The sequence below is a fragment of the Acanthochromis polyacanthus genome, chromosome 17 (assembly GCF_021347895.1).
Source record: "Acanthochromis polyacanthus isolate Apoly-LR-REF ecotype Palm Island chromosome 17, KAUST_Apoly_ChrSc, whole genome shotgun sequence".
Classification (NCBI taxonomy): domain Eukaryota; kingdom Metazoa; phylum Chordata; class Actinopteri; family Pomacentridae; genus Acanthochromis; species Acanthochromis polyacanthus.
In genome coordinates this window covers 3757393-3774458 of record NC_067129.1, presented here as the reverse complement: position 1 = coordinate 3774458, position 17066 = coordinate 3757393, and the positions used below count along the sequence as shown (strand labels likewise).

The following is a 17066-nucleotide window of genomic DNA, read 5'->3' as shown; positions in this document are numbered from 1 at the left end:
ATTGGATCTGTCCCAGCACTCGTAAAGTGCAAGTGTAAAGGTTTATTGTAGGCCTACATGGTACAATTAGTCTGGGAGGAGGAAACATGTTGAAGCTCTGGTCAAATTTCTGAAAATATTCGATTAAAGGCCACCAGTGTGTGGGACATTTATTCCAATTAGGAAATAAGAAGTTGTTGGTATTCTGTGTTGTTACAGTTTGCTGAAGAAGTGTGTGTTAGGTGTGTAGTGGCATTTTTCTCACACACCTCCCTGCTCGTGCCTCCAGACCTGGACTCCTAATTAATGCTTCAGACCTGGAGGATATTGGATGAGGCTCATTGTGTGTTCAATTAAGTCATTTTGTGGCACATAGTGTTGATTTCCAGGAACGCAAAGACTGAACAACACAACCCAACACACACCTGGGCAGCTGCTAGCCTCCCTCCTATCTATAAATCTGTAATAATTCAGGGGCAGCGGGGATTTCCTCACCACAGAATCACTAGTTCAAATATTTGCCGGCCATAAACTTGAGCTTTGCCCTCCAGGTTCAGGCGCGCTCCCGTCGCTCAGGTATTATGGGTAACGTTTACGACAGTGCGCGCGCTTTGTTTTCGTTGCGAATCACACGTGAGGCTCGAGTGCGCCTTTGTCCCGCCGTCGAACGTTTCCCAAATCAAAGCGGATAGCTGCAATTATGCTGCCAGCGCGCATGCCCGAGCTAAGTAAACGTTCGGCCCCCTTTGCGTGCACGCGGGCGCGCCCAAGGAAAGAATTCGAGGCCGTGCGCGCTGCTGATGTTGTGACTTGTTGTGGATGACGAAACCCCAACGACAAAAGCGGAGACACAGTGGAGCTGTGACAGGTATAAAAATATAACCAGAAAATACCTGCAGGAGTTACAGGGAAAATGTTCATAAATATATTAAATGGTGTCACCAGAATGCACCTAAAGTCTGTTTACCAGACTCTCTACACAGTAATATAAAAATATCATAGGAATATAATCAGAAAAAAATACCATAAATGTGCTTTAAGGTCTGCATTAATTCTAGAGTTAATTATAGAAACACACATTTTAATCTTTAATTGGATGAATTAATCCATCAAAGGTGTTTTCAGTGTCAAACTGGTTATGGCAATATATTATAAGAATGTTAAAAAGGTGAGAAAACTGCCTCGGTGTCAAGATAAACTCACTCTTGAGTGTCAGACACAATAAATTAAGGTTGAATTTTAAACAAATCAAAACCATAATATCAGACAAAATTACTAGAAAGTCTCTGAATATCAAAATGAACTCACAATATATTATAGAAAAACATTATATGACTATAGTAAAGCTATGATAGAACAAAACTGGAAAAAAAAACACTTGAAGATGAACTCATTTTTAAGTATCAGACACAATATGTTATGTAAAAATACAATATAATAAATTAATTATAGTGGATTAAAATCACCAAAAAATGTTGCCCAAAAAATCAACATTAACTAATTTCTTGGTATCAGAGTATAAAATATTATAGGATTATGATAAAACAATTGTAGTAAATAAGCTAATTAATTATTGAAAAGTGCATCAGTAGCTGATGCTGAAGTTGTTTAATGTCTTGAAGGTCACACACAATATACAATATATATGATAAAACTGGATATAATGAAGCTATAATATTAGATTGTGATAGTGTCAAACCAAATATATAATGTAAAAATGCTATATAAATGTAATAAATTAATTATAGTGGACTAAAATAACCTAAAAATGTCCCCTGAAAAGTCGATATGAAGACATTTCTGAGTATCAGATAGAATGTATGCAATAATATAGGAATATAATTATTAATTAAAAGTACCTGATTATCGCTGAGTACTTATATTAAAGTAATAAGTAACAAAAAAATGTTTAGGTCTTTTGAGTTTCACACACTAATGTGTAAGATAAAATTGGATATAATGAAGGCATAAGATTAGATAAAATCTTGAACTAAAGTACCTGAATGTCAAGATTAACTCATTTTAACGACATATAAGGTTAAAATTTGACCCCAATAGAACCACAGTGAGACTTGAAGTGCCTGAATGTTAAGTTGAACTCACTTTTAAGTGTCAGATGTGTTAAAGTAAAATGTTATAGAAAGGCCATTGATGTGCAAACATTGCTAAAAATAAAAACTAATTCATTCACTTTGGAGTGTCACACAATATAATATATTATGTTAAAATATATGAATATAATGAAACCGTCCTAGTGGATTATATTAGTCTGAAATTACCAAAAAAAAATCAAGATAAATTCACTTTTGAGCATGAGATGAACTAAATATTATATGGCCATGGTGACATTCTCCAAAAGGCACCAACATAAATGACTATAACGACCAAAAAGTCACATTTAAGTGTCAGAAACTTACTTCATGTTGGAGTAAAATCATTTTATACGACTATTATTGGCACTACACGAAATGACACCAACATAATCTAAGTTTTTGAAACGATAAACTCCGGATGAATACGAGCAAAAAGTGATGCTAGATCTTATTTAATGGCTGGACATGAAACTATACTTGCAGACACTGGTTTACATTAAAGAATTAAACTTATAACACTGCAGATTTAGCAACAGGCCTCTTCTGTGTGTCGTGCAGTAATTCTTTTCTACATCAGACTGTTTTATTAGTCATTAGAATCCCGTGATGGATTATTGAAGTGTTGCCTCTAATCCCAACATCCTCCACGCACAGAGCACTATCAGTCTGAGCACACAGTCTCTGCTGCTGCGCACTAATATCACTCTAATGGCGAGTAATATAGATATGGGGATTTCTGCAGGTGTCAGAAAACCAGATAGTGCCTCGACTGAATCCGTTCTGTGCGCGCGGGATTATCGCCAAAATATGCTTTTGTTTTTCTATGAGGCGCGTTTTCTGCAGCTGAAATAAACCGTGGAAATAAATCATTTAAAGTCGCGTTTAGGTTCCTGTGGTTAGTTTAAAATATGCACGTTGGATGGAATCGTGACGCACACCAAACCGCACCTTTACGCTGCGTAAAAATCCCCCCAAGGCACGTTTAAAGATAGACAAATAATCATTTTTTAAAAATAATAATTCTGATTTGTTTGAAAGGTTTTGCAGTAAAATAGAAGCAATTAACTTATTAGAAATTCGTAAAATGATAATTTATCCTCCTCGTTCATTTAAAAATTCTGGATTTGAGGAAAACCTCTCCACGTGCCATCCACGTTTCAAGTTGCATTTTGGACCTGGGTAAATTCAGCAGGTACACTCAGATTTTAAATTAGCTCAGAGAAGCTTTAGATCAGCATTTTACGTGTTCTGCAAAGTGAAGCTCAACATTTCAGGAAAATAACGCCGACCCAAACACGTTTTTACGCACGTTAAAATGAACTAAAGGAGTGTGACCTTAAGTGCGATGGGAGCGAAATTATGTAAAGATATTGTAATAAATTAAATCTATTTCGATATATCTGTAATAAAAAAATATAAACCCGCAATGCAGACGTCGTCCTTTACGTTTGTATTATGTCTGGATTCATTTCCCTCCTCAGAGAAAAGCATAATCTGATGCGCAATGAAGGAAAAAAAATAAACGCGATTATACGCGTAAAAGCTCCAAAATTAACAAAAGAAAAAAATCAATTCCGTATTTAAAGCCCAGATAACTACTGGTTAGCCCCGATAATCCTTAAAAACCTTCATATTTCTGAGATAATCCGTTCAAACTGAGTGGATCAGGGCTGCAGATATCCAGCCAAGCTATTTATTTTGCTCCTCTTCGTGGGGGAACAGAAATTGGACTTTAAACAAAGACTCCTCTAAAACATGTACTTGGAATAAACCTCTCTTTTCCTGGAGTTTATTCAAACAAACATGTTACCATAAACACATGAGGACTTTGAATCACCTTTTTGTATACAGTTTAGGCTAATGAACTTACTTCTGCAAAGTCTTACATTATCGTACAAAGCACGTTGCACTCAAGTTAAACATGCGGGCTTCTTTCTATTCAGCAAACAAAATGAAAAACAGTTCAAACGGGAGGCGTCCTGGTGGCACCCTGCAGATATATACGGTAAATAGAAAGCACACAGAAGCAGTATAAAATATGTACAGTAACGTCTAGATTTCTTCTTTTTTTTCCTCAGTGGGTCTGGTTTCTTTAAGCTCGACGTTTTGATTTTCCCCCTCAGTCAGTCTTCAAAAGCAAGCAAGCACAAAAAAAATCCCATTGTCTGTTTCATATGTTAGACCTGTATATATTTACATTTAGATATGTACAATGCAGCAATGTAACACGTCTTCATCATTAAAAAAATCCAAAAACCTGGACATTTAAATTGCTGTGCAAGTTCATTGGTAAACACATGTAACCCGCATAATCCATTTTTTCTTTTTTTTTCTTTTTTTTTGAAAAATGATTGCAACTAATCCAGTTTAGTTGTCTTTGATTTATTTTTTCCCATCCGCAGGTAGCCCATAAGCTCTGACACCGTGTCCGTTTATCACATATATAATTTTCTATTTGTGTACATTTTCTGGCGCGCCTTTGGCCCGTCAGCTGTTGTACTGACAGGCGTTCAGGCTCGACCCGGGGCTCTGCAGGCCGCTGTATCCAAACGTCGGATGCTGCTTGGATTTCAGTCTCAGCGTGGCCAGGCTGGAGTTGCAAGTGTCCCGGTAAACGCTGTACGGAGAGCCGGGGGGCCCGTACGGACACGCGGACGACGACATGGCGGAGTTGATGCCGGACGTCCCGATGCCGTTCAGGTTGCTGATGTTGTTGAGGCCCGGGGTGGGCATCCCCGGCACGGCGGAGTGGCTCATCCCGGAGGCCATGGTCATGGAAGAGATGGAGTTGGGCGCGGAGAACATGGACTGTGAAGTGAGCGGACTCATGGAGTTGAAGAAGGTGAAGTTCTTGGTGGACAGCGGCGCCGGGGCGAGGCCCTTGTTGGTCCAGTTGTTGTAGGTGTAGGCCGGGTACATGTCGTCGTAGGGCTGCATGAGGCCGCTGAACTGCGGCAGGTAGCTGTTCTTGCAGAGGTCCATCTGCTGGTTCCGCTCCCGCTTCCTCCACTTGGCCCGACGGTTTTTGAACCAGACCTGCAGAAAACAAGCAGAACAGCAGAGTCACGTTAGAGAAAGACTGAACAACAAACATGAATAAATAAAATATTCTGCTTCAGGTTTTAGGCAGTGACAACAGACCGCAATACATTAGATGAATTAGCTTTTCCTCTACAATCAAAAGGATTTTTAATTACCAGTCAGAACTGTCTGAAACTGTCAAGATACACTGTTAAAAATAATAAGTTTTTAAAAGAAAACCAACAGCAATCGACCCTTGTTTTACTTAAATTACAGATAATATAAAGTGGTGGAAAAAAGACACCCTTAAAATTTGACACAATCTCAAATATTGTCATGAAATATTTCTGGAAAAATCATTTTGTGTTTCCAAAGATGTGGCTGCATTAGACGGACACAAACAAATGCAAATCACATGTTTCTTATTTATTGTTTACAAGCAAAACTAACAAAAATAAATTCTACCAAAATGACCCAGTGCTCAAAACCTCTTATACTCATGGAACCAATCAATTTTAAGTTTTAATGGCTTTTTTTTTCCTGTGATGCTTAATCCAAAACACATGCGAATGTATGGGGCGTCCCAAAAACGTGTTTCCACCACTGTAATGTAAAAAATTCACAGAGCAAATGTATTAATTGAGATGTTGACTGTAAAAAAAACATAAATTAAAAAACATGAAAAAAGGTCAAACCTATAATTCCTCCCCAAATCTAATCTAGAAATGATAACTCCTTCCTTTACAATGTGCGACTGTAAAATCACACCATGTTACTGTATATAAATATCCTTCTACTCCATATTTTTGCTGTTATTTTCATTTAAATTATACTATTACCCTGTTTGTATTTAGTTTTTCTGCTTCTGTTGCTGCTAGAAGTTCACATTTATTCATTTATTTTTACCGGATGTGTTTTTACAGTGTAGTAGAAAGACAGTTTCATTAAGTTGCATCAATTTGACTTTCATTTTAAATCAGATGGGGCAGAATTTGCATTGAAAGTGCATTAACTAGGTCACACAGCCCTCCCAAAGTAGTCAAAGAGTTGCCTTGTTTGTTCCAGATTTTTTTATTTTGAATATTATTTTAAATTTTTTTTAGCCATATAACTTTGCTCCAAATCTCTAAATATCAGAAGTCCTTGTTAAATGTACATTATGCTGTCAAATGGAATGACGTTGTACCACTTTACCCCTTATAAACTATAATTTATCCTAAATTATAGTTTCTTTTTTTTTCTTTTTTTTTTCTAATTTTGGTTCTTGAAAGTGTCCATGACTCCAGAGTGTGGGTGTTTGGACCACGAAACACATTTTTTTTAAAATACCAAATTGTTAATGCTATTAAAAATAAAATATCTAAGCAAAACACATACTAAATAAAATATTATTTCATTTAACCTGAGCTGTACCATTCCTTTAAAAGAAAAAAAAAACAAACAAAGAGTTAAATATTTCAGAGAAAGTCAGCAGCCCTACAGCTAAATTCTAAATTTGAAGCTGCAGTTTTCAATTAACTGAGAGCTCCTTTAATACCACCATATCCCTGTAATGTTCTCAGATAGCATTATATTACAGGGAAAACATGTGCTGCGCTTTTAATTACGGTCAATTAAACAACACAAACTATTCGCCCCTTGGTCAGAGTTCTAATTTGATTTCTCTGTATTTATTTAGTGTTTTATACATTCACAAAAAATATATATATTCGAGCCTTTAAATGCGCGCATCGAGCTTTAGCTTTCAGGTGTTTTTGAGAGTTGAGGCTTTTCTTCTTTCCCCCCCTCAGTGAACATATTCATCTAGATTTGGTCCCGGACGTTTAGTTTGCTGCGTCGAAAAACTGATTTAAAAAAATTAGAGGATGAGCTTCTGCTGCTGGACTTTAAATTCATCCAGTAAAAACTATCCTGTAATTTGTGCAAAATAGGCGCGTAAAAAATAAAAAGACTGCAGTAAAACCGTGATAAGTGAAGCAGCGAACCCGCTTCCAAACTTCTCTTTATATTTCAGTACTGCAACTTTCTATTTATTGTAGGTTTTATTTAAAGGCGCCATTTGGTTTGAGTTGTAGCTTTTTATTGTAGCGAGAAAGCATTAAATGAGCTCTTTAGGACAGAAACATTTGCTCCAAATCTTCATATTTTAAGCTGTTATAATAAAATATTCCACGTGGAAAATTCTTGTTTTAATATTTTTATTTTAATTATTGAAAATCTTGCTACATTTCTGCAATTTAATGTCATTTATGACATGCTGGGGTTAGTTTTGTTGTTTCAGACGCCTATTTTAATTTCATAAATCCAACAATAGCAGCAGCATAAATGAGGAATTATTTCTGCTCTGACTGCAGCTGAAATGAACGCCTGCGTGTGTGGAAGATCTATCAGTATGTGGGTCAGACTGGCTAAAATAAAACCAACAAGTTTACACCCCGAACCAAACAGCGCAGCTGCGGATGAGTGTCAATGAATCAGAAACGCGCCTCTGGAAATCCTCACGCCTTATCGAAAGCTGACAAAACCTCCGTTAGTCGGCACTCTGCGAGTCATTTTTAATTCATAGTAGAAACAGTTTACAAGTGGCCTCATCACACGGCGCTGGGAGCCTATTTATAGCGGCGCGGGGAACAGGGTGCTGCCGACAAATTGTCCACAAAGACATGAGCGATGTGACAGAGAGCCGTGGAGGAAACACGCGGGCTGCACTCCACAGCTCGTGTGAGACTCCAGTTTCCTCTGCAGAAGGAAAAAATGTACACTTTGAGACACGAAAGCCTCATTAAAGCTAATTAAACGATGGTGAAATTCAAAACAGCTGAGCTCACAAATATCGTTCAATTAAACAGATCATCTGAGAAGCTTAATTAAACGTCGAGAGCCTCAAAAAGGTCACTTCCAGACTCTTTATAAACGCTCAGAAATGCTCAGACTGCTCCGTGTCACGCCACCATCTTTACAATGTTTTCTTTTGATTCAAACAAAATGAAAAGGCTGCACTGTTTGAGATTCACCCCTCCTCGGCTGCAAAAGTCCAGCACTCTAAACTTGTTCTGAGACTTCTTACTGTTTTTTTCTTCTCTCCCCTCTGCACTCTAAAGAACTGTATGCATTTTTTATGCAATTTGAGACGGAGGGTTTTGCAAGGACGGGCTGTCAGGCGCCAGTTGCTGCAAATGAGAACCAACTGCAATTGTTTTGTGTTTAACACACGTTTCATGCAACCACAGTTTTTTTTCACAGCAAAAATGTGAAATTGTGCAAATACCTGATTTAGCAAGAGAGTGTGAAATTTGTTTAATCAGCAAAACTAAAAAGGCAGTTATTAATGATGGCATTTCTGAGAACCTGCACAATTAAATAGCATGTCCAAATACGAGTTCTGCCTCCCACGCTATTAAATGCATCCTCCTGATGCTGAAACCTCCTTTAATACCATCGCATGTTGTTTCTATTCATTAAGCAGACAGATCTGGCGACCTGACCATTCTCTACGGGAAGAAACAAGACTGGCGATGATGTCATCAACAGACAAATCATCCATTGGCTCCATTAGCGGCGCGGATACCTCCTTAAAAAGGATGTCTCACTTCCAACGAAGCCAAGGAGGTAAAGACAGCTTCCATTTCTGCTAAATTTTTCAACATGAAATATGTGAACATTAATGCGTTCTACTGAGACCTGCGCTTCTGGTGCTGTTTGTCAGAAATACGCAGCGTTGCACATTACGCGCAGAAAACTCAGGGTTAGGGCAGTCAGGGATGACTGCAATTTAATATCCGTTAACACCACACTTTTGAAAATCTCCCAGTATTTTTTTGTCAGCGGATTTCCTTCAGCGTGTCTCTGAATTATATCACAGATTTAGTTGATTACTTTCTGAGCCGCTTAAAGTCAGCAAAGTGTTTCTCAAGAGCTCTGTTAAAAAGTTGGATTTTCACTTCAGCAGGAGGATACTGATATCAGACAGTCAGGCCGTGATGTCCTCAGCTTTGTATTTTTTTGTATGACCAAACAGCATCAAAATGTTGGTGGGAACAGCTAAAATAAATTCAGGACGTGTGCACAAGTAGCTAATATAAATAGGTCAGTCTTAAGTTTAATTTATTAAATGTGGAATTACTTTTTATTTGGTTAATATATGGGTTTTTTTTAATTTAGGTGAACATTCCCAAACGTATTTGATTCTCGTGTTTTTAGAAATAGTCATTTATTTATGCAGCTGCTTTTAAGAAACCACTCCACAATGTTCTATTTGTAATAAATAACCAACTTGTCAAAGCGTCTTTACGCACGCATTACGCACACTTTACGCACGGCCGTCGGCCTGCCTGCTGGCTTCTTACCCGGACTCTGGCCTCCGTCAGGTTGGTCCACACGGCGATCTCCTCCCTGGTGCTCATGTCCGGGTAGCGGTTCCTCTGGAAAGTGGCCTCCAGCTCCTGCAGCTGCTGACTGGTGAAGTGAGTCCGCTGCCGCCGCTGCTTCTTCTTCTTGGGGTCGTCCGCGTTCCCATCGTCGCTCCTGTGCTCAGCGCTCCTCTCCTTTTCTGTGGATAAAAAGCTGCGGTGAAATAACTGTTTGTTGCACATATTAGCTGCTTTGAATTGCATGCAAATAAGGGACGCTTTGCATTGAAGAAGTTGGAAATTTGCACTTTAGCGGTAAAAATACGTCACATAAAAAACTAACGCTTTATGTCAACCATAAAAGGCATGAAATAAGCAAAGCCAAAGCTATAAATAAATTATTTACAAAGCTTTTCAAATAAATAAGCCCCAGAGGAGAGGTGACAAATTAAAGCCAAACATTTACAAACATGTCTGAGAGTTTTACATCGATTCTTCTAAACACACTTAGATCTGCCTCGATTGTCACAGATTAGGACGAGGTCTGTCCACTCTTATCTGCTGACTGCTATCATGTATTTGCGTCCTAACAACATTGCCTCATTAAAGTGAAGGGGCCACACGTGCAAAGGTCACAAAAAGGGAATAAAGCGTCTTGAATGTTCGCCATAAAAAAAAGACTTTAAACGTTAAATCAAAAATAAATTCCACCCAGACAATGAGAAATAAATGACCTCTACCTGTATTTTGTTATATTTTCCTCATGTGGGCTGAGGCAGAGAGGAAAAGGCCATTTGTTTTTTCTAAAAATGTGACAAATTTGAAGAACAAAAGGCGTCTCCTGGAATTGTTAATACAGACCTTCTGGCTTTTAGTTTAGATTGGTGGAAGGGCCCAGTATTTATAGGTCGTTTTAATGCATTCACTGACAGCAGGCCAGGCTGCTCTGCACATTTTTCCCTGACAGACCTCGGGATCCTGCCAAGTGTTTGGTTCAGCCAGCGCAATAAACAAAAAATGGGGTGTAACTGCACTAAAACGGGACTTTTCCCCTGTTCGGTATTCCTGCGCATTAAACTGGAGAGCAGGAAAGCATTTGCGGCAAATGGTGCATTTTATCCATGTGAACTGCAACATACGGAAATAAATCAAGCAAGGTAAATATTCAGTCTCCTTTTTCTGTGGCGTTAAACTGCCGAGGATGTTTCTCTGACAGCTTGGCCGTAAACGTGCTCATGGAGACGTAAAATAAACTGTTATTGCACTGAGAAGAAGGAATTGAGTTGCTAAAAGCACTCTGACTGTGTACCTGCCAACTCTGTGTCTGAAGACTCGCTGCTTGAGTTCTCTAAAGTTTCTCGACTGCTGTTTGAAGTTCTCTGTAAATGAAACGCGGGGGCCACGTCGCGGGGCGGCGGTGCTCTCACTGCCTCTGCGATTCTGTCCAAATTCATCCCACCTTGAAGAGAAGGATGCGTGAGAAGAGGAAACGGGGTTGAATCCCGGGGTGCACAAAGTTCTCCTCAACAGCTGCGCTACAAAAAATCCACCCGCTGTCAGACACACACCACGACATGAGAGGATGAACCATGCAGGGAGAAGTTCCACGGCAGTTCTTTTGGGTTTTTTTTTTGTTCTTCCTCGATCTTGGAAAGCGTAACAAGAAAAAAGATATATATGTCAAAAATGAAGCCGTTCCCTTCCTCTGCAGCAGTGACCGCCCTGTGCGCTCTCCTTCTGCCCGCTGCAGAGAAAAGCTTCTGCCCGCTGTGACCGAGAGGAAGCTCCGGCTCTCCAACCCACACAGCAGACCCACCCATCTCCCGTCCCCAAAACGAGCCAGTCCCACCCACTGAACCTGCCCGCTGCAAGAAAACACCCACCCAGAGCAGAGAGAGCCTGACGTCAGGCTGCAACACATGGAAACAAAGAGTGCCCTTAATTAATTAGACGTTCGCTTTGTATTCATGCGCGTCAGAAATGATCTTTAAATATGAGCGCAGAGTGAAAATATCGAACTAATCCGAGAAAATGCAGCATTTTCAAGACGCGAATCCACCATAGCGGCAGTTTCCTCAGACTTTTAAGGCTCAGTTTTGAACTGAAGCTGGTTTTGATGGATATTTTTTGCAGCGTTTACATTTTTTTTTAAAGTTATCGGGAGCGCGCAGTGCAAAGCTTTGCGCTCTCGGAGTAAAATAGGCCTTTTATTCGTGCAGGCATGTTTGAAATCTGTCCAGCACGACGCAGCTGGGTGCGCTTATACACACACATACACATGCACACACAATGTATATCTCGGATATGTACTGAGCTGGATAAACATTTGCCCTCTAACACGGGGCCTGCCCAGTTACTGTTTTCTCGGTATGAAAAGTGCACGATGCTATGAGTTTATTGTGTGTGTGAATGACAGACACTGTAAACTGACGGCTCATTCATCCAAGCTCACAAAGACACAACCAGGACAAATAAATGGCACATCAGATGCCTTTGTCGTCATTCAGCACGATGTGTTTTTCGTATCCGGACAGTTTTTTTGTGTGTAGCAGGGCCGACACCACAAAGTTCTGCTACCAAATACACCAGAGAATAATACTGTGTTGACAGCAGCAGATCTATACTTCGCTTTAACAGCCACTGGTTTATAAGGAGGCATTTAAAAACGCATTTAAACTCAACAAACAGGCTCTGTGGTCGACTAGCTGCCTCCACTAATTCCACCTGGTTACACCTGATGGACTTCGGTGCACCAGACAGCCGTCCACTGTTTTCCAAACCAGTTATCCAAATCTGAATCAAATGACCTCCTGTTGCATCATCTCAATAAAGATGAGATGCTCGAATCAGATGCGTGTCCTCTAGAGGGATTATATTCTGTCATCCTGCATGCAGAGTTTGTCATGTCTGACAGGGAGCTTTAAGTGTTTCCTCTGGACGTTCATGCGTCCAGATTCTAAGTGGCTTATCTTGTGCTGCTCTGGAGTGCAACCTGTAGTCATGGAGCAGAAATTAGAAGGTGGTTTCTTTTAGAAAACGCCTGGTCAACAGGTCGACTTCAGGTGTGGTCTTATTGCAACACTTTGAGGTTTTAGTACATTTGTTGCGTTTTGGTGACTCAGAAAGAGTCACAGTTTCATTTTAGGCCTGTATGAACAACCTTTCAGACTTGCTTTAGTCTCTTTTTACGCACTATGGCCATGGACCTGTGCTGGGCCTGTGCGCCTATAATTGAACTCTGTGTTTATCATGGCTGCGGTTTGAATCATTCACATAGTAGACCTGCAAAGTTTCATAATCTTAAAATGAAAACAACTATTTGCCAAAGAAGTCAGGAACTAGCATCTGTTTTTCTTTGAATTTGAGAGTTTAAACCTTCCTCAAACCTCCCGAATTTATTCAATTCATGAGGAAAATCCAACTTTTGGCTCTTTTTTTCCAATCAGAGAAATACATTTATTAATCGTGCCTCTGCGTAATTACACAAACTGAGAAAATCAAGCGAAACACAAGCGAGGTCGCCTTACAAATGTCCTTTTCTGGGTTGATTACAGACTCCTAGTTTTTAGCCTCCCCTGCAACGTGAGTCCAGCTGGCCCGCTGGTTTGTTGTGGCCGGCCTGTGATCTACATGTCAGGTAAACTCGCACCAGCTCAGGCCTCCCAGCCTCAGACTCGGACTGTCACCGGCGCCAGTCTCGAGCCTTTTCGGCCATTGTATGGGAGCCACTTCTGACATGAGATCCCCGTCCAACCGGAAAACTCCCCCGAAGGCCCTTCTAAAAGACAATTGTGCAAAAGCCCTCAATGATCAACCTGCTTTCCTCCATCTAGATTTGCACAGAACGTGTGTTAAAGAGGGGCTCAGCTAGAGGGGATTTATTTTTAACACCGAATGAGGAATTGTGGATGTAATTAAATTAACCAATCCAGCTGTTTTTGCATTTTTATTGCAGAATTCAGTCCTTATTCCAAAATCCAGCTCCAACATGCGTCATCGCGGCCTGCCGAAGTGCTTTGGGGCTGGAAACCACCATCCTGTACCTGCTTATTCACTTTCTGAGCGCGTAAAAATGTTTTAAGGAGATATTTGGCACAATTTCAACTGATAAGTCACCTCAAGGACCTGGTCATCAGCAGGTGGCACTGACTATGCAACGGTGCGTGTTGTTTAGAGGAGGTTACTGGGTACACTGCGTATCCATGAAGCACTTATGGGCTGTTTTTAGGCTCATAAAGTGAAAAAAAAAACTGAAGCAATTCTCAAAATATGCAGAAAACATACTGTATCACGCACTGTTAGCAAAACTTGCCATAATGGAAAGTCTTGGAAACCAGCTACAGTTTAAAAATGATCCAAAAAATCACAATAAAATCAGATTAAACCCAGTGACCCTTGAGGTCCCCGCAGGAATATTATGGGATTTGCAGCACATGGAGATTCGCCATGGTGGAGCTCTTGTGAATTCTGCCTTCCTCTGTCCACATATTACAGGCTGATAGATGGGGGTAATCTAAATAGCCAGCCCTCCTCAGCCTCCATCCCTGCCCGCGTCCCGCTCCTCCTCTGCTCTGGAGGGCACTTGCGTGTGATGGATGAGTTAAAAAGCCTTTCCATCCGGCAGGACAGGTTAAAGGCCAGTGGCAATGCAAACACTCATATTTTTCCTCCAAGCAGTGAAAATAAACGCGACGAACGCCATTAATCACACACCAAACACGCACACAAAAATACAATCTTGATGTGTTTTTTTTTTTGGTCCCATCTTTGGCCAAGCAAGCACAGTAAAGCCAAGCACGGGCCCGACAAAACAAAGCGTATAGAAAATTAAAGCTGGCCAGCAGATCCAAAGGCAGGGCGGCAGAGGAGATGTAACTGGACACGGTGAGTAACCGGAGAAGCGCGGAGCTGATTATTGCCTTGGTGATGGTTTCCCTGCTCGGTCCAAGGCCTGTTTGACCTGCAGTCTGACTACCAACAAACAACCTGACAGAGGGAATGCAGGTGTAAATAAAACGACCTCTAATGGTCAGCACAGGGAAACACCAACAGGAAAAATCTATCAAAGCGTCAGAAAATTACGAAAAAGTCTCATTTTGCCAACTTTTACGCATCAGGCGACTGCTGTACTATGAAACATGTTTAACTTCAGTTGAAACCTCTTCGTAATATGTGAAAATAAAAACTCATAAAGTACCAAAAACTGTTAATAGATTCCCTCCACGACTGATAAACAGGAATCCAAACCGTGCCTTCCTGTTTCAGTGTAATTAGAATCGAGCCTTTCAAGCTGAAGCTGGTTTGTTATTATAAATGATTATTTCCTGAAAGAAAATGAGATTAAAATAGATTGCACACAATCAGTCTCAGCCTCACGTGTGTGTGTGTGTGTGTGTGTGTGTGTGTGTGTGTGCCATGTAAATGCCTAAAACCCCAGGCATTTTCCCAAAAATTGCCCGTCTCCATTTTTACGCATGGCTCTTCCTTTGGTCTGTGATTAAATCCAGAAAACCTCTTTTTTTTATTTGAGTTAAAACGTTGTTTTTGTACGACAAAGATGACGTGAAACATTTTCCATTCTGAATTCAGCTTTTTGTAGCTTTCTGTCCATCTGGCTTTATTTTTCATTTTTGTTATTTTCTTTTTTTTTTCCTCCTCAAATGCAAAACAACTCGCCAGGAAATCATCATCATCAGAAACCAGCTACAAAAAATAAAGGAGATTACTGTGTGTAATACAAAAAATGGAAATGGTTCAATCTGTTTTCATTTGATATGTATTTGCAAGTCATTTTTTTCCCTGATAATTCTGCCTATCAGCGTGTTTTTATGCTCTGAGCTTTAATTCCCCACATATTACGCACACTGCAGCAAAAAGCCGAACAGCAGATGTCTGACTTTGCTCCAGACTGAGACTGCACAATCGTTTCTCTGTGCTTAGCTTTTCATAGTAGTTTTGTTGCGAGTAGAAGAGAAATATTCCATGGAAATGATAATTGTCTGAAGTGTTAAACTGAGCAGAGAACGTGTCATACCTGGATCCCCACAAGAAATCACATTCTTCGACAGATTCAGTTCCATTCCAGTTGCCTGAAAAATACAAGAAAATTACATCAGAAGAAATTCCTCACATCAAAAACTAAAAAGGCCAAATACATTTATTTATTAGATAGTGTTATATTCAGATTTTAACGTGATCTACTGCGTAAATTAGATTAATGTCAGCACCAACAAGTTGTTACAGTAATAGCAGAAATAATCCCACAAAGGGAAAACTTCATATTTCACGTTCAGTTCTTTCTGCGTCTTTTTCTGAAACTACTTTTGTTTTAAAAATGACTACAAAAAGAAAAATCCAAGTCAGCAAAGCAGACAGCATAATAAAAATAAAAATTACACCTACATCAAACGACCTTTCTCCAAATGTTTTCACACATTTTTTTCCAGTTTTTAATTGTTTTTCCTGTAATAAAAACACCCTCAGGCAGGTTCCCATGCTTTGTGCCCACAGTCACATCCTTGACCCTACATCACAGACACTGAGTTTACCTTTGCCATGACACTGCACACACTCACAGAGCCCCTCTTATCTACAGGAATCCCTTTGCTGCTTTTATGTCCTCAGTAAATCTTCACTCGGCTCCTCTCTGTCCCCCTCCGTGCTTCAGTGCGGACACACGCCTGCGCTTTGTGTTCATTTAAGGTGGCGGATTTTTGTTGTAGCACACTGGAGATATGCAGTAAAATCTATGCTGCATGCGTCTCATAATGATGCCCAAACACTCTGAACAGCAGCGGCTAAACTGCTCTCTGATGTTTTCGCCTCTGTGCGTAAAGCTGCATCCTCTCGGCCTCTTTACGGTCACTGCAGCCTCTCTGACCCCAAACTAGCCGCCAACACGGACTGCTTAACGGAATCGGCACTTGTCAACATTTAATTTTCTAATTCACGCCGCGCACGGCATCACGCCTAACTCATATTTCCAAACATCAAGAGCGACATGCCAGGCGGTCTTCTCACCGATTCCCTGTAAGAATCCGCTGACCAGTTTCTTTTTTTTTTTTTTTAACTCACCGGTTGGTTCCCAGCAGACGACAGGAGAGAAAAAACAACAAAAACAAAGCCTCACAGTTTCCCCATGCAGGTGTTCAGTAAATCCAACTTTTAGCGTCGGCTGCGCGTAAACGCTGCGTCCGCGGTAATCAGCGCTTTGGTTCCCTGCGCCGCGCTGCCGTTTGGTTTTCTTCGCGAGCGCTCCGCTGCACGCCTCGCGTTGACGTCACGACACCGCAACCTCCCGCTGCCTTCGCCACCTTCACCCCCCCCCCCCCCCCCCCCCCCCCCATCCTCCTGCAGCTCCAGGCTCCTCTTCATCCTCTCTTGCGCTTCTTCGTCACTTTCATCCAAAATCTTCACCTTGGTGGCCATCCTCACCTGACATCACCCTCACCTTCATCCTCACTTAATTTCTGACCCTCCTCTTCCTCCTCGCCTTCACCCAGCATTTTCTACATCAGTTTCTGATTTTCATCTTTAATTATATTCTCCTCCTCTGTTATTAAACTCACGATGTGACCAACAGCAGAGAGAGTAAAATTAGGAGACTACAATACATCTTCACAAT

At 40.6% G+C, this 17066-nt stretch overlaps 1 protein-coding gene and 1 long non-coding RNA gene across 4 annotated transcripts in view; one reads left to right on the top strand and one right to left on the bottom strand.

The window, feature by feature from the left end:
- Positions 1-17066, top strand: part of LOC127530623 (uncharacterized) — a 116268-nt gene that overhangs the window by 8560 nt on the left and 90642 nt on the right. For both annotated transcript variants that reach the window (XR_007937270.1, XR_007937269.1), the window contains exon 2: positions 8557-8702. This is a non-coding gene — a long non-coding RNA (uncharacterized LOC127530623). The remainder of the gene's footprint in view (positions 1-8556; positions 8703-17066) is intronic.
- On the bottom strand, positions 3834-16640 carry pitx1 (paired-like homeodomain 1). 2 transcript variants are annotated; one of them, XM_022214793.2, is made up of 4 exons: positions 16517-16640; positions 15477-15531; positions 9440-9642; positions 3834-5108 (listed from the first exon to the last, which is right to left on the bottom strand). In XM_022214793.2, the coding sequence occupies exons 2-4, from the start codon at positions 15520-15522 to the stop codon at positions 4560-4562; spliced, it is 798 nt and encodes a 265-aa protein (XP_022070485.1). In that variant the 5' UTR covers positions 15523-15531; positions 16517-16640; the 3' UTR covers positions 3834-4559. The 2 variants fall into 2 exon arrangements, with proteins under 2 accessions (XP_022070485.1, XP_022070484.1); XM_022214792.2 differs by lacking the exons at positions 15477-15531; positions 16517-16640 and adding an exon at positions 10752-11179.